Genomic DNA, 26,199 nt, shown 5'->3' on the forward strand with positions numbered 1-26,199 from the left:
TGCAGCCGCACACACATAGCGGTTCAGGGCCTTGAGGTCCAGAATCGGACGTAGCGTACCCTCTTTTTTGGGGATTGTAAACAGGTTTGAATAAAAGCCCTTAAAACATTCTGACACCGGAACCAGGACAATCACCCCTTGGAGCAATAGGCCTTGCACCGTGCCCTGGAGGGCTAACAAGCAGTCCGGAGACGCATGCAGATTAGACGGAAAAAATCTGCTTGTCGAACTGCTTGGAACTTGATCTTGTAACCAGACAGAATCACTTTGTGGACCCACTTGTCGTTTATCAGAGAGGTCCACGGGCCCGGAAACCAGGGCGCCCCTTCATGCCAAAGAAGCCTAATCTGGGGGGTATGGAGAAACCCGCTCTCGGTTTGCCCAACCAGGGTCGCTTGGAGACTCCTGAGGGGGGCTTGAAAGACTTAAGAGTCTTTGTCAGTGGACCCTGAGGGACGAAAAAATTCTTTGCGCCGAGAAGAAAGGATCATGCTTGCGACTTGGCTCCTTCCCCTTCTTTGACTGTAGAAGAAAAGTACTCTTCCCCCTGTGACACTCTTAATGATATTATCCAGAGTGGCCCCAAACAAACGATCGCCTTGAAAAAGGCAGATCAAGTGGGGCTTTTTTAGAGGCCTGGTCCGCAGTCCAACACTTCAGCCACAATACCTGTCGAAGCACTACCGCTGAAACAGACAGCTTAGAAAGCAAGGGAGCTGCGTTCAAAGAGGCATCGCAGACAAACTGCAGCCCCTGGACCAGTTGGTCTGCTAATTCAGTGAAGGCAGGAGGAAACTGGTCACCCTCCAGGTCATGGCGCAACAGCTTTGCCCACTCTGTCATCGTCTGAGACACCAGGGCAAAAGCCAAGACCAGCTGAAGCGCCGAACCCGCAATAGTGAACACAGTGCCGCTCAGAGACTGCCTTCCTGTCAGATGGATCTTTAAAGGCCGGAGAGTCCTCAACCAGAATCATGGTGGTTTTGTTCAGCCAAGAAACCGGGGGATCTACCATTCGTCCACTTTTTGAGAAGACTCTCCTCAAAGGGGTAACGCACAGCGAAGCACTTTGGGATCACAAAAGGGATGTTTTGGATGCTCCCATTCTTTATAGACAAACTTGTCAAAAAAGGAGGGATAAGGGAACACTTTTGCCACACGAGGCCGTTTGCGAATGCCAAAAGGGACCGGCACCTCCACCGCAGCCTCCATTTTTAAAATTTGCTGCACAGATGCAATTAGTGCATCCACCAGCGCTTTCTCGTGTGCAGCCACTGGGGCAGGGGCACCCTCACTGTCCAAAATATCTAGGAGCGCGGCTGCAGACCCCGCAGGGTGGGCCCCGTTCACAGCAGCCGAATCGGATTCAGGATCTGATGAGACAGATGAAGCAGGGGACGCTTCTTGCTAGTCCGTCGTCCAAAAGCCACCTCCACCCGGGACCAAAAGACTCCAGGGCAGCCGCCAGTGCATCAATGGATGGCTGGGACCCAGAGGCACTTGCAGCCTCTGATAGGGGGTCAGGTGGGGAAACATACTTCTGAGACTCCACAGGAGAGGAAAAAAGACCCCCACACACCAAGAGTGACCACTGCAATGGAGTCAGCGCCGGGTTAAAAGGAGGAGCTTCCGAGAGGGGAAAGGGGAGAGAAAGGGGAGAGGGGATCCGGGGACCGTACCTAGTGCCTCCCCTTCTTGGTAAGCACAGCACCTGGTGGCATGCACCCCCAGCTCACCAGTACTCAACCCCATATGGAGGGGGGAGGGGGAAAGGGGGGTTACCAAGGGACCTCCAGGGCCAGGAAAAGAGGGTGCAGGGACAGAGGGGAACCTGCAGGACCGACCAACCCGGGGAGGGGCCCGCATGCGCCACAAAAAACCCCCAAAGGGGAGAGGGGGACATTTACTCACCATACCAGGACCAAGCGGGCACCGCTCCAGACAGACCCTCCTTGCCACCGAAGTGGGGGGGTGTCTGCCATGAGGGACGCTGCGACTCGAGCAGAGACCCGGTCGTATGCGACCTCACGAGATGTTTAACTTGCAGGGCCAGCCCCCATCCAGCGGGGCTATGTCACAGCCGACCTTGCGCGTAGCTGCGGCCTGTGCGCGCTCGCTGGCCAGACTGGGGTGACCACTGGATCGAATGTCCACCCCGGCAGTTGATTGTAGATCTCAGAAAATCCAGGAAAAACAAACAAAAATAAAAATTGCCAGGGCTAGCTAGAGATCCCAGTAGGGAACTAGGTCCTTACTCCTGACAAAAAAAAAACTGAAGGCCTATAGCAGAGAGGGGGGGTGTATATCACCTAGGAATGCCCATGGGCGCAGCCAAGTCTTTTTTTCTGCCTACTCCTGTAGGGGGCAATATAACCTTATGGTTCTGAAGAAGGCTGTGTCTTTCACTGAACGATTGAGAAAACAAGGTTTGCTACCAGGGATCAACCCAATCGGCCTACTCAAAAGAGTGAGTCTTCAGAGACAGGGCTAAGGCTGAAGCAATGGAACTGGACAGTGCCCTGCTGTTAGCTTTTACCAGCGCTAGGCCTGGACAAGTGGAGCCCAGCAGGGTCTGGGTAAGGGACTCCAAAACTAGGCCAAGGTAAAAGGCCAATAGCTGCTATGTAGACCCCAGCTCAAGCAGTAATGTAGTAAAGAGTCTTGTCAAAACATAGGCAGAAAGTCAAAAATAAATCTCGCTAAAACTGGTTAGACTTTTCTCAGCATAGCTGAAGACATCTATCCTCCTAGAACACTAGCACAAAACTAAGGCATGCTATGTAGGGATGGGGCTCAAGGGTTACACCGAACTGTGGCTGTTTGGAATATTCTACTGCTGCTATGACAGCATCCTTCTTAACGGTTTCTATGGGAGTGGCAGGTGCCTGCATCTTAAAAAAACAGTATCATCGCCTGACCCCATTCATTTACTGTCTGGGAATGCCTGGGCATGTAAAAGTGATGGGGATAGCATGACAGCAACAAATATGACCATTGCCATATTTGGTCAATGACGTCATATCTGACATCCCACCCTTTGTTTTATTTTATTGGCAGTGCCCCAGGAGATGTCATTCACATTGAGTCAGTGATGGGATCAGACATATCTGTTAGTAGGTGGATTTTTTTTTTCTTTTCGGCAGGCATTGTTTAGTCATAATTGATGAATGTACATCATGGAACATGGCTTCTAAAGACTAAGTGTCTCTATTTACAGTTTCCTTTTTTGTGTGAACGAGTAGCTTTTAGGGCTCTTCACACTGGTGGCAAAGCTTACTGCCCTCTGAAGAGCAATCCACAGTGAACCACTTATCACAGGGCAGTATAGCAGGCAGGTTGCTCATGGGGTGCTACTGCTGCCTTCTGATGACAGTTTTAATTTTTTCTTCTCTTTTTTCTAATTGCCAAACAGAAATGTACATCGCAAAACCGCTCTGCAACTGTGTTTGGCTCTCGGTCCTGCTGCAGCCCCATTGATCTAATGGCTAGTTTGACAGGCAGTGCCGCCTGTCAAACTCTGCAGTTAAAATTGCTGTGGCATGTGTTATGATAGTATTAACTTCCAACGTGGCGCATGTATATGACCTCTTGGCGGGTGGGCTGTAACGCCAATGCAGCCTTGTGTAAACAGATTTCTGTGCTGAGAGCACACGTCCTGCATGCTCCCAGCACTGTCATTGGCAGGGTCAGGAAAGCTCCTGATGCATACTTGCGATTGGGAGCTATCTGGTCATGTGACCTTTGTGACGGCCAATTACAGCGGTCACATGAGCCAAATGCCTGCCTCCCATCATTTAGAAGCCCTTAAAGGGTCAGTAGAAGGTGGCAGGAAGGGGTTAAGGTGGCTCAGTTTTTACCACATCACAGGGACCCCTGTGAAAAAGAGCCCCTACTCCTTCACATGGCTACATCGGCAGAACTTCCTTTTGCAAGTTATGTTACGCTTTAAATCAACCAGATTTTTTTTGTTTGTTTTTTTACAGTTCACAGAATATGAACACAACCCATTGAAGACTGAAATTAAAACTTGAAACAAGAGTTTATAAATATATAACTTTTATTCTGAATATTAAATAGTGTTTTAAATTACAAGCAGTTTGAATCACACTATGCATGATCATCAAATGTACAGTAAAAATTTTACAAATTAAAAAAAATGTACACCATTTAAAGACCATTAAGAACTGGACATTCATCCAGGAAAATATTGCCATACACTTTATATACTGGTTTTATTTTACAAGGAAAACAAAATCCCCAGCCTACAAGCTCCTAGTTCATAACAGACTGTACATACATCATTCATGTGTGTATACAGTCAATGTGCAAGGCAACATAATCAGCAGTCATTGCAGTTCAAGTTTACATTTCTTGTAGATCTATGCTAACAATTTTAAACCAGTTTTGACACCATCTTAAATCAAAAAAAGCTATAGTGTTTTTGGACAAGTTAATGCTGTATACACTTTTGATTTAAGGCAAAAAAAAAAAAAAAAAATTTCCCATCTATCCCCATATGATAGGGATTTCCAAACACTCTGTATTTGCACAAATGCTGAATATTCAATACAAGGTAGTGCTTACAGCTATGGGGGACCGAACGGGATAATTAAGCAATAGATGAACCTTACTGGCCTGAATTTCTTTATCAGGGAGAACTTTGCTATCTTTGCCTTGTCCTCTCCTCTATAGACTTTGACGATTTCTCTGGCATGCACAAATAAAACAAAATGAATCATCAAAGAGGTCCACTTTTGATGGTGGTGCAGGCTGTACGAGCAGGGCAGAGGTTTCACAACCAACATCTGAGAAATGTTGTGTAGAAGGTGTTTAAATGAGACGGCATCCACCTGAAAAACGGTCTTGGGTGGTCTAACCGTTAAATAATGGATTGCAACTTCATCTACTTTTTGTTGTTGTTTTTTTTTACTGCATTAAACATACATTGATAGTTTACTGTGTCATGAGAGTTACTGACCCAAGACAAGAATTCAAATCAGGAAGGCCAGCAAGGTCTTTAAAAAAAAAAGAAGGAAAAAATCCTGATCTGTATACTTCTTTCAGGTCTGTGACTCAAGGTTAACGCAAGGAAAGCAAGCCAGCATGACAATTGGGGAATTGGCAATTTATAATGAGGGTCCAATACTGGTAGCCTCCACATTTCCTTCATGACAAGTGTCTCTGAAGTCATTTTAAAGAGGAATTCATTATACATAGAACAAACACGGACATACTGCATATACATGACCATCTAGAGAACAAATAGATCAAAAGAGAATTAAGTATCAGTGCAATGGTGAGAATCTAAGACATCAATGCAGTTAATAGGACATTTAAGAAAACTAGCGCACAAAAAAAGGTAAACAAAAAAAAAAAAGAAAAAAAAAAAAAAAAAAAAGGACGTGGAAATCAGTATCTAGCTTGTTAATGTCAGTCAGTATGCATGGCTAATATTTGTTTGAGAATTGTAAGGTCACTGATCACTTTTTGGTCTCATTCACAGAGGTGTACCTATCTGTACAGCCATGCAAAAAGCCGCCTTTGCCCACACGGAATGCACAGGCGTTCCATTGTCTACTGGCAATTTGACAGCCATGTAAGGTGCATGTTCCCAAACACACACTGTGCATATGGGGACACACACCTGCCAAACTGTGACCAACGACTGTCCGTGCAGCTGCTGCATCCCTATAAACCTGAATAGCGCTATCTGCACGGAACATCTGTGCATCCCATGTGGGCACAGACGGTCCTCACACAGGTGTACAGATAGGTACGCCCATGTGAATGAGGTCTTTAAGATAAACAAACCAATTAGTCCACTCAACAGCACAGTTATTTTTCTCTTGCTTGGTTTTCTCTCAATACAAGTGCAATTCCTTCATGAAAACTATTTTCATGGTGTAACTGATAGACTGCATGGTGCTTGCTGTCTACACCTGCCAGACTAAGGGCCAGTTCACACAAGAGCAGATGGCTGCAGCGCTGCCCATTTCAGACTGTGGTAGGGGGCAGTGTGGTGCGTGATTCAGCTAATCACGCGGCCTCTTCTCGATTCTGCGTGAATCCGGCCTGCATTGCAGTGTGAATAGAATACACAGGACACAATGGTTTTCCGTGTCCCCTTCCAGTGACAGACCTATGTGTAATAAAAAAAAAAAAAAAACCCACAAAATAGCATAAATGTTTATGAAATGCATTCTGAAAACCGGAGCTCAAGGAAGACTTGCACCAGTTAAAAAAAAGCAACTCATCTAGAAAAACCTAGATAGAGATAAAAACAAGTCACAAGTGGAGTGTCGCTATAAAGAATGGCTAGGTTAAAGTAAACCTGTCTTGAGATAAATACAGGGAAACACGCAGGCCAGAAAAGTTGGGAATCTCCTGCATGCTTGCTGTGTCAGTGACCCAAAATATTAAAGAAAGAGGACAGCAAGACAGCAAGGCTAGAATAAAGGCGGTAAGGGTTAAACTGTCAGGTTTTATTGCTGGCTGTGTCTCCAATGGGGAATGGACCCCAGGACAGAAGATTATGGGAAATCTCCCAATAGGAGCACAGAAAAAAAATCTGGCAGACGTGCTAATCCCTCCCCTCAAATCCTGTCCCCAGTGACCACTTCTCTCCAGGGCAAGTAGGGAAAATCTCAGCTGATGCACAGGGGCCGCTGTACAATTGCACCCAATAAAAACGTCCACCCCCGTCACATTTTTATGCAAAAGTAGCCGATTTGCCTCAGCTGAATCATAGCAGCTCTAATGTCAAATAAATGTTGTTTGATCCTAGACGGGGCTATGTATATTCATCATTCACGGCCTGGTTTTGCCAGGGGTCTCTAAGCATATGATCATTAAAGGCTTACATTTGAACTGTTGCATTCAGTTGCATCCAGGCAATATATACCAAATATAACTTGGGGTCCATTTTTACTTACACCTTTGAAAACACAGACATTTAAGCATTGGTATGTTTAAGATATTACACACTGAAGGTATCACAGGTCAAAAGTTTGCAGCCAGGGATTTTTTCACACTCTTTAATCTAAAAACACATGAAAATGTGTTAATATAACATTTGATCATTTCTACATGAATAGCTGCATTGAAACTGGCATGCAGTGTTCAAAACTGCACATATTTTAAGCTAACCTTTGGACAATTATTTGTATAGTGCAGTAGTTTCTACACAAGAAACAGATTATGCGAATGTGACATCCTTCAACCTTCCCACCCCAGCCAGAGGAAGCCTTGACATGTATTCATTCATAAAAATAAAAGGCTTCCTATGAATGGCTGAACAGCGCTCAGCCTAACTCAAATTTGTTCTGAGAGTGGGGCGAAAGCTGGATGTGTAGTAGCAGATGCTACATTCATTTTTTACAGTGCTCCCAGTGGGCGCATGTGTTAATCAAGGAAATATTTTTGTAGGCCAGCTTGGCTATTTAAAGTCACAGTAAACCTGGAGTTTAGTATTAAAGCGGTTGTATCCCCCGATTGTTATAGGCTTACCTGTAGGTAAAAATGTCCAAAGGCTTACCTGTAGGTAAATAGAACATCTCCTAAACCTGCAGGTTTAGGTGACATTGATCCTGCATGTATCCACTGACATCAGTGGCGCATGCACTCTGCAGGTCCAGCGTATCCTGCTGGAATGACATTGCGGCTCTGGCCACTCACAGCGGCAGAGCCAGCGATGCCAGAAGAAACGCAGAGGGAACATGCCAGCTCCCTCAGTGGTAACTGGGTGCCACTGCAGGGCTTCGTTCTATGGTAAGTATTTCATAAAGTGCTAGTATGTGATGCATACTAGCACATTATACTATTGCCGTGCAGTTTTTTTTTTTTTTGTGCGGTTTACTACCGCTTTAAGTACAATAAAGCCTACTGTAAGGCATTCCGTTATGGAACATGTAAGAATGTACATCTTACCTTTCTAATTACCATTGTAATGGCACTGTAATGTAGTTACATCTAACAGAAATTCTCCCTTCATGTAGACATTTATGATCTTCATTACAGCAACTGAATTTTACTTGTAATGTGAAAAATACCTGCCATTACCTTTACTATCCTGAAAACCCTCTTCTATGCACCCCTCCAATCTTAAATGCAATGTGTTTTTGAGCTGCCAAACTGTCGCTTGACTGACCCAACAGTGTGGGGGGTGCCCACTGCAGGTACCAATCCCACAAAACAAGAGCTTGTCTATTTTTTTTTCTTTTTAGAATTTGGACAGCTCCCTTGAAATAAACATAGAAAATGTTTATTTTGCTTTGCTTCCAGACTATCAGTCCTTTCTATCCTAACAAATAAGACAACTGTTCCAAAAAACATCTATATACAATCATGGTTACATAGGATATTCTGAGATTGAAGCAGCCATTTTTTTGAAACCTCTGTCAGACAAGACATGCCATGCAGGTAAGCTTAATGACAAGCCAGTGCAGCAATCAATACTGCTGCCCACTCCACTGCCTGTTGTGACATCATTGCTATTGCTACTGCATTTCTTTTATAATCAGGATATCTCCGAATCCTTAGCTCTCTCCCTCACTCCTACAACGGTGATGGGCTCACTGCCTTTCACAGAAATCTCCAGAGTTTAACACCAAATTATTGGCAGCATGTTAAATTTAACTACAGCATTCCAGGTAAAATTAGGTTTACTGCACAGGACTTTTTAAAATGTTTTAAATATCTTTGGTACAACATTTGCAATGAGCACTGTACTTAAAGCCGAACGCAGCGATTTAAAAAGTTAAGTCTAGAGGTAGAGGAATACCCTGTAATACTTACCTCATTTCCTCCTGCCATCCTCATGTAAAATGCAAGACCAGATGACATCTTAGAAGTGTGATCACAGGCCAGAACGTTGAAGGGAAACTGCTTTAGGGGACTGGTCACACAGCGCAGTGGAAGCCTGGTGTAGTAAGGAATAAGGTATTACAGCTCATTTCTCTACCCTGAAAAACTTAACCAGCAATTGGGGAGGCCCCATTGCAAAAGTATTTTCTGCTGTCCAGAATGGGGCTATAAGGGATGCCAGAGCGATGGAATGCTGGTTACAAAATTGAAAAAAAAAAAATGATAAAAATGAACTTGTCCTAGTTAGGACTGATTTAGTGAGATTTCAACAGATGCCTTTAGTGTGGTCTGACGCCTACAAAACAGAGCCAGGAGGAGATATGAAATAAAGCAAGGTATGCTGTTCACTTGGAAGAACTTTTTTTCTTCCCCACCTAAACTTGGATAATATACACAATTCTCTTGTAACAATTAGCCTATAGAATTAGTTTTCCCATTTCCAAAGCTGGGGAAGAGGTCAACACAAGAACCAGAGAGAGTAAATGTTACATGGCCACCCGAAAAGACTGAAAATACAAGAAGAGAATGTGACCAGCACTGTATCACACACCAGCAAGTTATGAATCAAACCATTTGCCATTGGCACACTCTGGCAAATGCTCATAAGTCATAGTAAAGTTGGCCAATTTTAATGACTAAGAATAATTTGGAGGAAATGTATGCGTTAATCAGAGACACAGTTTAGTGTCTTGCACACAGTGCCAAAATGGTGTATGCACCCTACACAGCGTTAGAACCCTTGAAGTAATGTGTCTAAACTATTTTCGTTTCATTAAAATAATCAAATATGGAGCAGAGTCACGGGTTCCTCAGATGAACGGAATATTTGCATTAAAGTGCACCTGTCACTTAAAGGTACACGTAATACTGCAAAAGGAGACAGGTAGAGGAAGGTAGACATTAACAATGTAACTGTAGTGGGTATTTCATGTGAGAAATGGAATGTTTCATCAAATCCTGTTTAAGCCAATATTTTATATTTACTTGCAACAGTGGTAGTGCTAGGATAATTGGCCGAGGGCAATTTTTCTTGTGATAAGCAATATATTCTCAAAGGCAAGCAGAGAGATGATAGGGGACAATGAAGAGAATAGAATGCTGGTGTGTCTACATGCATTATTAGGTTGGTTACAGCTTTCAGGGACTGCTCTATAGCATGGCATTCCCATTCAAGGAGTAACAATCGATGCGCAGTATGAAAACTCTTTTTGCTAACTGGACTGTTGAGCTTACAGGTGCTCAGACATGAGCATAACCTCTTTAAATGTCAGCACATCTTTTAAAATCTCAGGCCAGCCCTAGTTTCTAGTTTGTTTCTCTATCTCTGATTCTATTAGTATCTTTAAAGTAACCCTGCCAGCAGAGGGTGATTTACATGTAAATTTAACTGCAAAAAGATGACTGTATATACCTACTTTTCCAGCAGCTTGCTTCATGAAAAACTGCTCACTGCAAGTATTCAAACACCTCTACTTGCTGTATTTTCTCTCATCATCAGCTTGTATGCCGGTATGTAGGTGCAGAATGGGAGAAACTACTGCGAGCAGCGGGGGGCGGGGGGATTTTGGGGTCAGATGATATTTGACCCATTGCTGAATACTAGTAGAGGGCAGTGAGCAGAGAAGAATTCAGCACAAAGTTAGTATATGCAGTCTTTTTTTGCAGATATGTTTTATGTATAATGCTATGATAACACGCATACAAGAACAGGAATTAAATTTTGCTTACTATTTCTTAGGTAGAATTCTAGATTAAAATGTGGGGGTTTGAATTGAAAAGGTTGAAAAGGGTTCGAAGATCTGTCAGGTTATTTCAGAATTCCCATGAGAAAGGCTCTCCTCAATTTCCCATTTCAAAAATACAACAGGAAATTAGTGTAAATGTTCCCAAAATAAATAAAAGTTCCACAGGTGTCATCAGACCAGGTTTCCCTACTGGAAGACTTCTCCTCATGTGCATTTCCAGTGACAACCATTAAATTTAGACTGTCACTTTTTGACCAAGCAACAATGACCATCATTAAAAATAATGAAGCCACCCCCCCACCAAGTGATGGAGACAGCAGTACTGACCTGACAGAGGGTTTAACTGTTCTTCAATCTGTCCAAAACTAGACAAGCAAATTTTGGCTGAAGTCCCAATTCATAATAAACATGCACTACTGAAGTTAAGAGAGATGTATGTTCCATTCTCTGTAGCATATGGTCTGCTAACAAAAAAAAAATGACACGTCTACATAGGACAAAGCAAATCACTGTAATCTATATATGGACTGTATATCCTATAGACCTGTAACACATAGCAGGAGTTACAGCCAGGTACAGCTACAAAAAGTGGATATGTGAACCCACATCTAAAACAACCACATTCATTTTAGGTACAAATATTGGGACTGTTCTATATACTGAGGAGTGAACGCATACAATATATAGTCATACTGGATGTGCAAAAAAGATCCAAAATCTTTGAAAAAAAAAAAACAAAAACAAAAAAACAAAAACATACATGTTGCTGTTTTCCAAGAAAAACAACAATATGAAAAAGATACAGCATATAAGATGCTGAGATCAAGAATCTCAGGAGCAGCTTCATTCACAATCTAGAATGCAAAAAACAAATATATCAACACAATCGAATAGATAAAATTTAGAGCAAGCAGTGGTTCCCCCCCTTAAAAAACTTCTGTACAGATATGCAAGAAATATAACAGTGCAATAATAATCAATACATAGTGTTTTAAATGTTGATGGATACACAGTAAGATTTCTTTTCATTACATTAGCACAGACACAATATAGATATATACCGCAATGTACAAGGTCCATTGTACTAGATACTACTTTACAGCTCTAACCTGCATAATGTGCACTGAATGCAGTAATAGCTTTACATAGGCAAAGAGCAGGAGTGCTGGGATCACTGAGCATGACAGCAGACTGTGGAGATGAGGAAGTAGATTGTACAATAATTTACACTGTGGATACACTCCTGCCACCAATGTCCTCAACGTTTACACAATCTGAGATTGCTTCTTTTAGAGAACATAATGGTATACAAGTGCCATCCACAAAGGGAACAGTAGTCTTTTTTTCAGTCCTTTTCACCATCCTCACTACTACCTGGAAATAGAGAAGAAACAGAAACGGTCACCTTCAAAGGCAATGTATATGAACTAGGATAGCATTTTACTAACAATTTTTAAAGGGTTTTTATAATGTTGGGGATGTTACCAACAATATAGTGTAGAGAAATTACGGAGGCAGCAAGTGCAGGTTTGGAGTGTGGAGGGTATGACATGTGCGACGCTGTACAGAAGGTATGACAGCAAACTATAGGTGAAGAGTAGTACAGAGGGTATGACAGCAAACTATAGGTGAAGAGTAGTACAGAGGGTATGACAGCAAACTATAGGTGAAGAGTAGTACAGAGGGTATGACAGCAGACTATAGGTGAAGAGTAGTACAGAGGGTATGACAGCAGACTATAGGTGAAGAGTAGTACAGAAGGTATGACAGCAAACTATAGGTGAAGAGTAGTACAGAGGGTATGACAGCAGACTATAGGTGAAGAGTAGTACAGAGGGTATGACAGCAGACTATAGGTGAAGAGTAGTACAGAGGGTATGACAGCAGACTATAGGTGAAGAGTAGTACAGAGGGTATGACAGCAAACTATAGGTGAAGAGTAGTACAGAGGGTATGACAGCAGACTATAGGTGAGGAGTAGTACAGAAGGTATGACAGCAAACTATAGGTGAAGAGTAGTACAGAGGGTATGACAGCAGACTATAGGTGAAGAGTAGTACAGAGGGTATGACAGCAGACTATAGGTGAAGAGTAGTACAGAGGGTATGACAGCAGACTATAGGTGAAGAGTAGTACAGAGGGTATGGCAGCAGACTATAGGTGAAGAGTAGTACAGAGGGTATGACAGCAGACTATAGGTGAAGAGTAGTACAGAGGGTATGACAGCAGACTATAGGTGAAGAGTATTACAGAGGGTATGACAGCAAACTATAGGTGAAGAGTAGTACAGAGGGTATGACAGCAAACTATAGGTGAAGAGTAGTACAGAGGGTATGACAGCAGACTATAGGTGAAGAGTATTACAGAGGGTATGACAGCAAACTATAGGTGAAGAGTAGTACAGAGGGTATGGCAGCAGACTATAGGTGAAGAGTAGTACAGAGGGTATGACAGCAGACTATAGGTGAAGAGTAGTACAGAGGGTATGGCAGCAGACTATAGGTGAAGAGTAGTACAGAGGGTATGACAGCAGACTATAGGTGAAGAGTAGTACAGAGGGTATGACAGCAGACTATAGGTGAAGAGTAGTACAGAGGGTATGGCAGCAGACTATAGGTGAAGAGTAGTACAGAGGGTATAACAGCAGACTATAGGTGAAGAGTAGTACAGAGGGTATGACAGCAGACTATAGGTGAAGAGTAGTACAGAGGGTATAACAGCAGACTATAGGTGAAGAGTAGTACAGAGGGTATGACAGCTGAATATGTGTACAAAAGAAAATTGTGGATTGTATAATACAAAGCAATATGTGCAGGAGAAGAGTGCAGAGGGTATGCCAGGGCCAATACAAGCAGGAAGACAGCGCTTCATGTATGACAGCAGGAAGGGAGTGCAGAGACTATTTTAGGGTGAATAATGTGCAGCAGAGTGTGGAAAGTATTACAATGGAAAACGTGCAGGAGAGAAGTACATGGAAGGTATGACTCTGGGCAGTATGTACAGGAGAGGGGTGCAGAGCGTATTACAAGGTGATCAATTGCAGAAGGGTGTGGATGTTATGACTGTGGGCAATATGTGCAGCAGGGTATTACAGGGGGAAATATGTGCAGGAGAGAAGTATAGAGGATAGGCCTGTGGGCAATATATGCAGGAGGGGTGTGATGGGTATGACAATGGTCATTATGTGCAGTAGAGGAGTCTGAAGGTATGACAGAGGAAAGTGTGTGTGCAGGAGGGACTAGGGCAGTGATGGCGAACCTTGGCACCCTAGATGTTTTGGAACTACATTTCCCATGATGCTCGACTACACTGCAGAGTGCATGAGCATCATGGGAAATGCAGTTCCAAAACATCTGGGGTGTCAAGGTTCCCTATCATTGGACTAGGGGTATGACAGCGGGTAGAACAGGTAATCTTTGGACTCACAAATGGTGGATACTGATCTTTCAAATTAGCAATAAAATATGGTCATAGCCATACAGAACGACGGGAGTGAAGAAATTGCCCCATAATGAATTTGGCAGTCACTTACAAAGTTATAGTCATTTTGTAATACAGGAATTGTAGAGCAGTAGCATGGGAGCCGAGCTCTTCAGAGGGTTTTAACACAAGAGTTATAGAAGTTTAAATTTGTGTCAAGGAAATAAGCCCTCCAAAATTGAGGCAGGGTATTCTTAAGACAGTGGAGGTAGTAGGGATAGCGTCAGCAACAATATAGTTTGTACAGGTTAATGGTGACAAAAACCTGTAAAGGTTTTGGGACAATAGACGCTGAAAAGGAAAACTAAAATGTAATCAGGTTATTAGCAAGGACTGGCTTTTGGAGTCCAGGAACAGTGGGGGTAGTGCTGGAGACATAGGGGATGGGCAAGGTTTTGTTTCTAGGGATGAAACAGGAAATGGGGCAGTGGAGCGGATATTCCCACTGGACCAGTCAGAGATGAGACTGATGTTTGGTGTGGTGGTAAAGTACATATACTAGGTACTGAATGCTGAGGGCTTAACCTACATGAGCTGGGTACTTGATGGTGACAGGTTAGCACACATGACTTAGGACTGAGCATTATGGAGATAATGCACATGGACTGAGGTTATTATTATTATACAGGATTTATATAGCGCCAACAGTTTACGTAGCGCTTTACAACTTGAGGGTAGACAGTACAAATACAATACACTTTGATACAGTAGGAATCAGAGGGCCCTGCTCCTTAGAGCTTACAATCTAACACTTATACATAGAGGATTGGGCGCTGAGGATGTTAAAGAACCCGAGTGGGGGCTGAAAGGGTTGATATTGGGGGCAGGTCAATGAGGGGTTAAAAGGACACACACCAACTGTTCATCACATCACTGAGGGGTTGCTAGACACGCCCTTGGAGCAGAATGCATACACTGCAGATTGGTCAGAGGCTATTACTTATGGGGTACTTAAAGCAGACCTTCAGTAATTTCTTCAACTTTCCATCTATTAACTCGTCTACCCTAGTTTTTTTAACTTTGGATAGTAAAACATTTTTTTTTTTCCTGCCAGTAAATACATTATACAGCCTGTTTCCTGTCTAGTAAAAAATCCTAGGCTTATAACATGCACAGTGCTCTCTCTCTAGTGAGTTTGCCAGGAAGGGAGGGGGGATGAGTCATAAAAGGGCCAATGAAACCTGCAGGGTTGCAGAGCTGGAGGTGTGCCTCTGTCTGTGTAAATCCCAGAAGTGAACAGGCAGCAGCTTCAGCTGGCCATAGTTAAAATGGATGCAGCCAGACTTAGTGGAGGGAGATTTTTGCAGCATATTTGGCAAGTACAGAATCACAGTATATATAAAATAATATGCAAAGTGGTTGGAGGGGAGCTTCAGAATGCAAAGATGTTTTTATTACAAATCAAGTGAGCAGACTGCAGTTCCTCTTTTAGCTGGGGGTTTGAAGGGTGAACTGTGGCAGCTTTTTACTGAGAGGTTAAAGAGAAGATTTTTTTTTTTTTTTTTTTTGGCCCACTGGTCCGGGTACAGTTCCCAAGATGCACATCGAGGGTAACCTATCCTGAAACTGCCAGTGAACCATAAGGCAATAAGCAGTCAGATCCAGAGAGAAAAGTCAGTCAGTCAGGGAAAGAATGTTTAAAAAAAAAAATTCTACAACAGAAGGGGTCAAAACTAGCAGAAAACTGACAACTTGAGTAGGCAGTGTTATATAGGTACACTGGGGGTTGTTCCCAGCAAGGCTTTTGCCAGTGTCCAATCATCTAACGGTAACTGCATACAACCTATGGTCTAAGAATCAACTCCCATGTACTGTATGATTAAGAAAACTACTTTAATTTTTCTTTAAGTATTTAATTTATTATATGAAGCCAGGTGTGTGAAAAGAAGTTCATAGTATATAGAGTTTCCACACATGTGGTGGAAGAAAAAAAATAAAATAAAAATAAAAAGTGTCTGCCTATCAGTATATCATGGTTAAGGTGATCTGGATCAAGAAAACAAAATGCTTCCACAATGCAATAGCACTTCTACTAGGTTTCTGAACTGTCAACCACTGCACTGCAGAGGTGGTGCTGGGAAAACACCAGGTTTCTCTACTTTTTCAAGGAACAAACATTCAAGTGTATTTTTATTTTTATTTTTTTTAGGAGTAATGAACATTCCTTTAAGATCAATTACATTTTGAAATATCATTTTGTTGGCAGATTCAAGCTAATAGATAGAAGTGCCTACTCCACAGCTCGAAATTGATCTATTTAAGCAATGCACGGTTCATCTGGACTCTCTTTAGGTTTTACAGCAGTTAAATATTAAATATTAACAGGTTCCACCTGCTCTTCTCTCATACCTGTACACATCTGTTTCAATCACACATTAGTTCAATGTCACTTTATACCTAATCTGGAAATTATAAATGTAAGGCCGACCAGAAAAGTTATGCTACTGAAAATGTTATCTTATCGCTTGTCAACTGGCATAATGCAAATGCAAACAACCTTTTTTAATCCAAAAAAACCTAAGATCTCCTTAGCTGTACTAGACTACATACATGCGACTCTGGTCATTTAGATGGCAGGAGTGCAAGCTAAATATAACTTGTACACATGCAATATGCTTTTATGTTTATTCAAAAAAGGTTTACCTTCGAGTGCAAATAGATTTTTTTTTTCTGTGTTTCTAGCTTTCTGTAGTGGTAAAGTTTGATATTTTAGAACACTTGGAACACTAGCACTATAGGCCCCACTGATTTTGCTACTTCATTCAGTCCCAAAGTCCTTGTACTATTTAAAGCTAGAGTGTATAACCCCCCCCCCCCCCCCCACTTTAGGCGTTCCACACCTTATAAACTTCTCTCTTAGGCCACTTTACCATCATTTTAGCAGTGCTTTTCGGCCACTAGCAGGGCTCTTTTAACCCTCACTAGCGGACAAAGGTTAAAAGTGCCCACAAAGCGCCGCTGCCAAAGCACTTTGGCAGTGGTGCCCATTGATTTCAATGGCAGGGGCGGTTTAGGAGCAGTGTATACACAGCTCCCGCACCGCCCCAAAGATACTGCTTGCAGGACTTTTTTTCCTGTCCTACAAGCGCACCGCTCCAGTGTGAAATCATTTGGGCTTTCACACCGGGGCTACTGAAGAGGCAGTTTACAGGCGCCTTTCAGATGCTATTTTTAGTGCAAAAAGTGTGTAAAACACCTCTTTGAGAAAGTAGTTTACACTAACATTATATACACCTTTGTTTTTGGAGCAGATAAGGCTTTTATTTGGTAAATTTGAATAAAATAGTCTTATTATTGCCCTCTTCTTTAACTTTGCCCAAAAAAGCTATTTTTACATACTGTGCACAGCTCTAGAGGTTCACTACAAAATGTAACTGACAACTCCAAGCAAAAAAGGAAAAAAAAAAAAAAAGTTTGTCCGTGCAGTGGGGCTGTGCAAGGTTTAAGTGCTTATTTTGTCCAGGGGAGTGGAGAAAGTCTTATACTCACCTGATCCTCCACTCACTGGCAAACAGCAATCCCCTACGCTCCAGTGTTGGATTGTTCCTGGCGTCCTTCCGTCCAGAGCAGGTATATGGAGTCTGCTCTGGGCTTAAAGACACCAGGACTCAAGACCGCTCAAACGTGGGGGTGCAGGACCTGCAAGGTCCCAGGTCTTCAGCAGGGAGGATCAGCCAAGTATATCTCTTTTCATCTCCCCCTTAGACAAAAAAAGGGGGAGGAGTTTGAGCTCAGAGGACATTACAAGGAGGCATCAAGTAGTGCATGTGTATGGATTATTTTTGGAGAATAAGATTAGTGTAAGGCCTCATTCACATGGCCATAACACAGCCATAAAAATTTTACTAATCATTAATGCAGGCAACAAAGGTTCTTGCGTAATGATCAGTAAATTGATCCCTTTTTTTAATGTGTAAAAATTGTCCTGTTCTATTTTCAATGGTAGACATATATAAGCATGTGCTCCAATGCAGATGTGTAGATTTTGTCTCAGAGTCAAAGTTTCTTCTTTACAATTTAGTTTTTCTCTCCCAATTCTGCATCATGTTAAATGCATATAATAAATTTATGTGTAAATTCGAGATCAAGTCTGGTTTGTGGAGACAGAAATTAGCATGCCATTAACATTTGTTAGGTTAACAAATCGCCAAAAATAATGACATTAAGCTTGGTTATGCGAGTATGATGCTAACAAATAAATAAAAAAGTTATCCCACCAGCATGTATTTGTTGGTACCTGGAGATTAATGGAGAGATTTTTTTTTTCTTGTCACTGGTTTGCTTATTTAACCACTCAAAGCTTATTATAGGTCAGTGACAAAGTACTGAACCTAAACAGCTGGCATGATAACCTGCATTTAACAAACAATGCATAACAGGCACTTTCAGAAGGAAGCCTGTAATGACAGTCACTCAGTCACTGTATTTCAATACAGATTCCTCCCCCACCCCGAGAGGAGCAGCTGCACAGGGAAAGTCAGAGTAGTTTCTAGTAGCAGGTGTCTGTTACAAGCAAACCTCAATGTATGCAATGTATTCTAGAGGCTTTAGAAAATAGATCAGTCATTTGCTAAACAAGTATGCTTGAACATAATAGCCTGTGTCTCAAAAATTGCAACGGTGCTCAAAGTTCATTCTAATACCTGGTACACAAATAAGTTGTTTTTCATTCAACCCAGCAGGCTAAATAAAATAAAAACATGCAGAACAGCTTGTGGTACTAACTATGCTATGTTAGTGCAGCGATCTTCCTGCTGTGCTATCGTGTTTTGATAGGGGGACCGTCAACCTGCCAGGACACACCAGTCAGTGCGCGCAGCCATTGGCTGACAGCGCCAATAGGATGCCGATCAGCTGCTGGTTTCCCAGCATATTCGTTTGACAGAAGCCTGTAGTGAGATCGACTTATGTCGGACAAGGACCTGTACACATGTGCTGAACGTCAGCAGATTTCTACTGTACCAGCTGATTTCGGCACGTGGGTATACGGGGCTTATAGCTAGCTTATACACTAGTAGAATTTTGTTTGAAATTTTCAGAGAACTTTTATTCGATGTTCTAATCATTAGTGGGGTCAAATCGTCATGGACTGTGACAAGAAAATTCGAAGGAGCAGGATGGAAAAATTTTCTGAAATTAATGAATTTATAATAGTGCAAGTGGTTTTCATTCATTTAGACCCCTTTCACATGGGCGGATAGAATTCAGCTTTTAACTGCAGATAGATCAAGTTATCTACTGCAACTAAACTCAGACAATGCTTTCCTATGGCTCCATTCACACACTGCATTTAGCAACAGTTTTGTTACATGGTGTTTTGTGTGGTTAGAAAAAATAAACTTGACTGCGTCCAGGACCGATTTATTGCAGCTATCTGCACATAACTGCAGGTAATCGCAGTGTACTATTTCACCTGCAGATAGCAGCGGCAACAAGGAAAGAAAAACAGGAAGCACATCAGAAATGGCAAGAATTTTCCAACGCAGCTAAACACAGCTAATCGCAATGTACAACTGCAAGTGATCGCTGTGCCTGGAGTCTTGGAATTTCAAAATAACAAAACATGCTTTTAACAGCAGCAGAACATCCGACATGTGAAAGAGGCCTAAGACCCCTCCCAGACTGAGGCGTTTTTCAGGTGCTTTTGGGCGGCACCGCTGTCGAAGCGCCTGCAAAGCTCTTTATTCGGCCGTTAGCGGGGGTTAAAACTGCCCCACTAGCGGCCAAATAGCGCCGCTAAAACTAGCAACGTTTTACCGTCAACGCCCACCCGCCCCAGTGTGAAAGCAGCCCAAGTCCATTTGTTCCACAATAGATGGTTTTAAGCAAATACAATTTTTAAGTACTTTGGACCAACATTTGACAAGCCATCAACTGTACTGGGAATTTTCCTTCAAATTTTTGTTATTGTTCATTCAAAAATCGACCAGCGTATAGTCAGTTTAGGTCTTGCACCCTCTCTGCTGACAAATGTAAGCTGGCACCAAATGTATTCCACAAATACAAGTGCTTATGATGAAACACACCAGAGATGATTGAAAAAACTAAGCTATCAGAATCACAAAAAACGGAAGTAAAAAAAAACAAAAATATATATATATTTTTTTTTTTTTCTGCGAAAAAAATATATAAAGTTTTTATTAATTTTTTTACAGGAGACTGCAGAGCATTGCACTGGTGATGAGTGGATTACTGGGGCAATGTCAGGCTTCTGCGCACACTGTCTGCTGCCCATACCTCTGTATGAGCTGTCTGAGAGCTATAGGCACTGAATGGACCACATGTTGATGAGCACGCTCACGGTCCATTGAGACCTACAAGCCATCTGCCGTGGTGGAGACAGGACCTGTAGTTTCCTTATTCACAGATTCCCAGACTAATTTTCGGCTTTCAGCACTGTCACTCTTTGAATGACAATTGCACGGTCATGCTACACTATACCCATATGAAATTTTTATCATTTTTTTTCACTCATAAAGATTTATTTTGGTGGTATTTAAATCACTGCACTGATGGGCACTGGTAAGTGACATTGATAGTAATCACCGATGGTGGCACTGATGAGGCATGATTGATGAGGCACAGACTGGCAGCATTGGTGGGCACAGATTGGCATCACTGGTGGGCACTGCTTAGCAGTACTGATATGCACTGGCAGGTGGAACTTGTGGGCACTGATAGCAGCGGTGGCTCTCCGTGTGCGGGACTGATGTCCTGTTTACTTCAGATGGTAATCTGCTTTTTTTTTTCCGCCTCATGCTGTTAGCGAGAAGAAAAAAAAAAAAAAAAAGCCGTTTACCGGCTCGGTTTACATTACATGATCAGCGGTCAGCTGATCACGTGGTAAGGGGCCGGGATTGGCCCTTTACTCCGATCAGCAGAGTCTCCTGGACTCGCTGATCACAGAGCGAGTCGCGCGCCCTCTGCAGGGGGCGCTCAGGCATCACATGCAGGGGAGGACATACATGGACGCCCTCCCGGCAATTTAGACGTCTTTCGGCTATAGCGCGGGCAGCAAGAGGTTAAAGATAATGTAAAATAATTTCCACATGAATGTATTGTGGGCAGGACTTTTGAGCCAGCAGGTGTAGTTTTCCCACTTTTTGGCTTGATGACATACAGCATAACCCAAGCATTTCCTATTGGCCCTGTCAAACAACTCCTATAGCCCTACATACCAAAGGCAGTGTGTCATTACTCTTCATGGGTTTCTTTATCAGACCTTTGCTCCAATGTCAGTACTGCATGCAGGAAAACAGTTCCCAGACAGTGCTGCATGTCCAAAGTTGAGGACATACAAGGGCTGTACAAGTGTGCCTACATGGCAGCTCAGAAACATGGGAAGAAGATGAAGATGAAGAGGTGGTCACATGAGCAATGCTTTCATCAAAAGTTATTTGGCCATTTTTTGGTCATTAGAACCCACTGAGGGTAAATGCACTCTAAGTGTATACTTGAAATTAAATAGATTTAGGTTTTCTTTTGAGTTGGTGGGAAAAATGTACACGCTAGATTTAGTTTTTGGCTCTATGCACTAGTTTTGCTTTTTATATTTTTAGGTTTTATTTGCAATAAATACCCCAACAAAAGAAGAAAATTAGGCAGTTGACACATTTCTTCCGAGATTAAAGTACTTACCTCCTTGTTCGATATCAGAGTCTGTTACGTGTGTGAGAGAAAAATTTGCAATATTTGCTGGTGAAATAGAAAATCTGGAGTAAGAGGACGCATGTGTCCAGTTTTCATCAGAACTTCTAGATGGAGGTGGAGGTGAAAAGTATTTAGAAGGGTTAACCGATAGCTTGGAACCGATCAGGTTTGCTGCTGGTTTGTTTAAGAATGACGGATCAGGAGATGGGAAATCATCCTCCCATTCAAATGCACCACCTAGAAAAAGCGTGAAAATACATTTATTTAGGCATAGAATATGAACAGAACTTCTCAGATATATTTTTTCATGTCAAGTAAATGCAAGCTAAGTAATGTGTAAGCAACACTTACAGGTACATTATACATTCCAAAAACTTCAGTACTGCCCATAACACCACCTTTATATTCATATTAAAATGGTCAGGGCCTATCATTCAGTCATCATTCAGGGTCAGAACATACTGATTCCCATTTAAAATCAATAAGGCTGCGTGGGGCTCCGCCCTCACGACAGGGGCATTAATTCACAGAAATCTGTGAATGAATAAACTACAAATCCCATCTTCCACTGCAACAGATGGACTTGTCAGATGGAGTTCACAATGGGCTATAAGTACGGTAATGAGCGCACTCTTCTTCCAAAACACTTCCTCTAGCTCTCCAACTGACAGCCTGTACAGAGGTACGGGTAAAAAGTTGAAGGTTTCCAGTGGAAAAAGTGTTAAATGCACATTTTTTTCTTGCAAACATATGTGCTTTTATTTTTTCTTAAAGGTGAACCTAGCTTTTAAGCAGTAGATCAACAAACAATAGGGGGCTTATAGCATCTAGGAAATGTATTTCAACACAACATATCTACAGTGTTTTGGTAGGTTTTTTTACATCCAAGTAAACATTTGCAAGGCTTTAGTGACCTCACAGAGCTTTTGCCTTTAGAAAACACATTTGCACAGGTTCCTATCAAAATTGTTACCTTTGCCAACTAAATAGATACCCAACATGTCACGCTTTAAAATTGCACACACTCGTGAAATGGCACCAAACTTCGGTACTTAAAAACCTCCATAGGCTACGCTTTAAAATTTTTTACAGTATACCAATGTAGTCGTTAACCACTTAAGGACCGCCTAACGCCGATTTACGTCGGCAAGGCGGCACGGGCAGGCAAAATCACGTACATGTACGTGATTTGCCTCTCGCGGGTGGGGGGTCCGATCGGACCCCCCCCCGGTGCCCGAAGCGGTCCCGTTCTGTTCCCCGGCGATCCGAGATGAGGGGGAGGCCATCCGTTCGTGGCCCCCCCCTCGCGATCGCCGCCGGCCAATGGGAACACTCCTTTGCTGCTGTATGCTAAACAGCAGCAAAGGAAATGATGTCATCTCCCCTCGGCTCGGTATTTTCCGTTCCAGCGCCGAGGGGAGAAGACATCAATGTGAGTGCACAACACACACACACACAGTAGAACATGCCAGGCATACAAAACACCCCGATCCCCCCCCCGATCGCCCCCCGATCCCCCCCCAATCACCCCCCCCCCCCTGTCACAAACTGACACCAGCAGGTTTTTTTTTTTTTTTTTTTTCTGATTACTGCATAGTGTCAGTTTGTGACAGTTACAGTGTTGGGACAGTGAGTATCACCCCCCTTTAGGTCTAGGGTACCCCCCTAACCCCCCCTAATAAAGTTTTAACCCCTTGATCACCCCCTGTCACCAGTGTTGCTAAGCGATCATTTTTCTGATCGCTGTATTAGTGTCGCTGGTGACGCTAGTTAGTGAGGTAAATATTTAGGTTCGCCGTCAGCGTTTTATAGTGACAGGGACCCCCATATACTACCGAATAAATGTTTTAACCCCTTGATTGCCCCCTAGTTAACCCTTTCACCACTGATCACCGTATAACCGTTACGGGTGACGCAGGTTAGTTCGTTTATTTTTTATAGTGTCAGGGCACCCGCCGTTTATTACCTAATAAAGGTTTAGCCCCCTGATCGCCCGGCGGTGATATGCGTCGCCCCAGGCAGCGTCAGATTAGCGCCAGTACCGCTAACACCCACGCACGCAGCATGCGCCTCCCTTAGTGGTATAGTATCTGATCGGATCAATATCTGATCTGATCAGATCTATACTAGCGTCCCCAGCAGTTTAGGGTTCCCAAAAACACAGTGTTAGCGGGATCAGCCCAGATACCCGCTAGCACCTGCGTTTTGCCCCTCCGCCCAGCCCACCCAAGTGCAGTATCGATCGATCACTGTCACTTACAAAACACTAAACGCATAACTGCAGCGTTCACAGAGTCAGGCCTGATCCCTGCGATCGCTAACAGTTTTTTTGGTAGCATTTTGGTGAACTGGCAAGCAAGCACCAGGCAGCGTCAGGTTAGCGCCAGTACCGCTAACACCCACGCACGCACCGTACACCTCCCTTAGTGGTATAGTATCTGATCGGATCAATATCTGATCCGATCAGATCTATACTAGCGTCCCCAGCAGTTTAGGGTTCCCAAAAACGCAGTGTTAGCGGGATCAGCCCAGATACCTGCTAGCACCTGCGTTGTGCCCCTCCGCCCGGCCCAGCCCATCCCACCCAAGTGCAGTATCGATCGATCACTGACACTTACAAGGCACTAAACGCATAACTGCAGCGTTCGCAGAGTCAGGCCTGATCCCTGCGATCGCTAACAGTTTTTTTGGTAGCATTTTGGTGAACTAGCAAGCACCAGCCCCAGGCAGCGTCAGGTTAGCGCCAGTACCACTAACACCCACGCACGCAGCATACGCCTCCTTTAGTGGTATAGTATCTGAACGGATCAATATCTGATCCGATCAGATCAGATCTATACTAGCGTCCCCAGCAGTTTAGGGTTCCCAAAAACGCAGTGTTAGCGGGATCAACCCAGATACCTGCTAGCACCTGCGTTTTGCCCCTCCGCCCGGCCCAGTCCAGCCCACCCAAGTGCAGTATCGATCGATCACTGTCACTTACAAAACACTAAACGCATAACTGCAGCGTTTGCAGAGTCAGGCCTGATCCCTGCGATCGCTAACAGTTTTTTTGGAAGCTTTTTATTGAACTGGCAAGCACCAGCGGCCTAGTACACCCCGGTCGTAGTCAAACCAGCACTGCAGTAACACTTGGTGACGTGGCGAGTCCCATAAGTGCAGTTCAAGCTGGTGAGGTGACAAGCACAAGTAGTGTCCCGCTGCCACCAAAAAGACAAACACAGGCCCGTCGTGCCCATAGTGCCCTTCCTGCTGCATTCGCCAATCCTAATTGGGAACCCACCACTTCTGCAGCGCCCGTACTTCCCCCATTCACATCCCCCAACGAAATGCAGTCGGCTGCATGAGAGGCATTTTTATGTGCTCCCGAGTACCCCTACCCAACGAACCCCCCCCAAAAAGATGTTGTGTCTGCAGCAAACGCGGATATAGGCGTGACACCCGCTATTATTGTCCCTTCTGTCCTGACAATCCTGGTCTTTGCATTGGTGAATGTTTTGAACGCTACCATTCATTAGTTGAGTATTAGCGTAGGGTACAGCATTGCACAGACTAGGCACACTTTCACAGGGTCTCCCAAGATGCCATCGCATTTTGAGAGACCCGAACCTGGAACCGGTTACAGTTATAAAAGTTAGTTACAAAAAAAGTGTAAAAAAAAAAAAAATATATATAAAATAAAAAAAAATAGTTGTCGTTTTATTGTTCTCTCTCTCTATTCTCTCTCTCTATTGTTCTGCTCTTTTTTTACTGTATTCTATTCTGCAGTGTTTTATTGTTATTGTTATTGTTATTGTTATTATGTTTTATCATGTTTGTTTTTCAGGTATGTAATTATTTATACTTTATTGTTTACTGTGCTTTATTGTTAACCATTTTTTTGTCTTCAGGTACGCCATTCACAACTTTGAGTGGTTATACCAGAATGATGCCTGCAGGTTTAGGTATCATCTTGGTATCATTCTTTTCAGCCAGCGGTCGGCTTTCATGTAAAAGCAATCCTAGCGGCTAATTAGCCTCTAGACTGCCTTTACAACCCGTGGGAGGGAATGCCCCCCCCCCCCCCCCACCGTCTTCCGTGTTTTTCTCTGGCTCTCCTGTCTCAACAGGGAACCTGAGAATGCAGCCGGTGATTCAGCCAGCTGACCATAGAGCTGATCAGAGACAAGAGTGGCTCCAAACATCTCTATGGCCTAAGAAACCGGAAGCTACGAGCATTTTATGACTTAGATTTCGCCGGATGTAAATAGCGCCATTGGGAAATTGGGGAAGCATTTTATCACACCGATCTTGGTGTGGTCAGATGCTTTGAGGGCAGAGGAGAGATCTAGGGTCTAATAGACCCCAATTTTTTCAAAAAAGAGTACCTGTCACTACCTATTGCTATCATAGGGGATATTTACATTCCCCGAGATAACAATAAAAATGATTTAAAAAAAAAAAAAATGAAAGGAACAGTTTA

The 26,199-nt window shown here is 43.2% G+C and overlaps 1 protein-coding gene across 1 annotated transcript in view; it reads right to left on the reverse strand.

Moving 5' to 3' along the window:
* Nucleotides 1-4,039: 4,039 nt before the first annotated feature.
* The window catches only part of LMTK2 (lemur tyrosine kinase 2), a 181,808-nt gene continuing 159,648 nt past the window's right edge, over nt 4,040-26,199 (reverse strand). The window contains exons 13-14 of the mRNA XM_073591007.1: nt 21,726-21,974; nt 4,040-11,981 (exon numbers count right to left, since the gene is read on the reverse strand). Of these exons, the coding sequence (XP_073447108.1) occupies nt 11,953-11,981; nt 21,726-21,974 (278 nt within the window). The 3' untranslated portion in view covers nt 4,040-11,952. The remainder of the gene's footprint in view (nt 11,982-21,725; nt 21,975-26,199) is intronic.

This window comes from Aquarana catesbeiana, linkage group LG06 (assembly GCF_042186555.1).
Source record: "Aquarana catesbeiana isolate 2022-GZ linkage group LG06, ASM4218655v1, whole genome shotgun sequence".
NCBI lineage: Eukaryota > Metazoa > Chordata > Amphibia > Anura > Ranidae > Aquarana > Aquarana catesbeiana.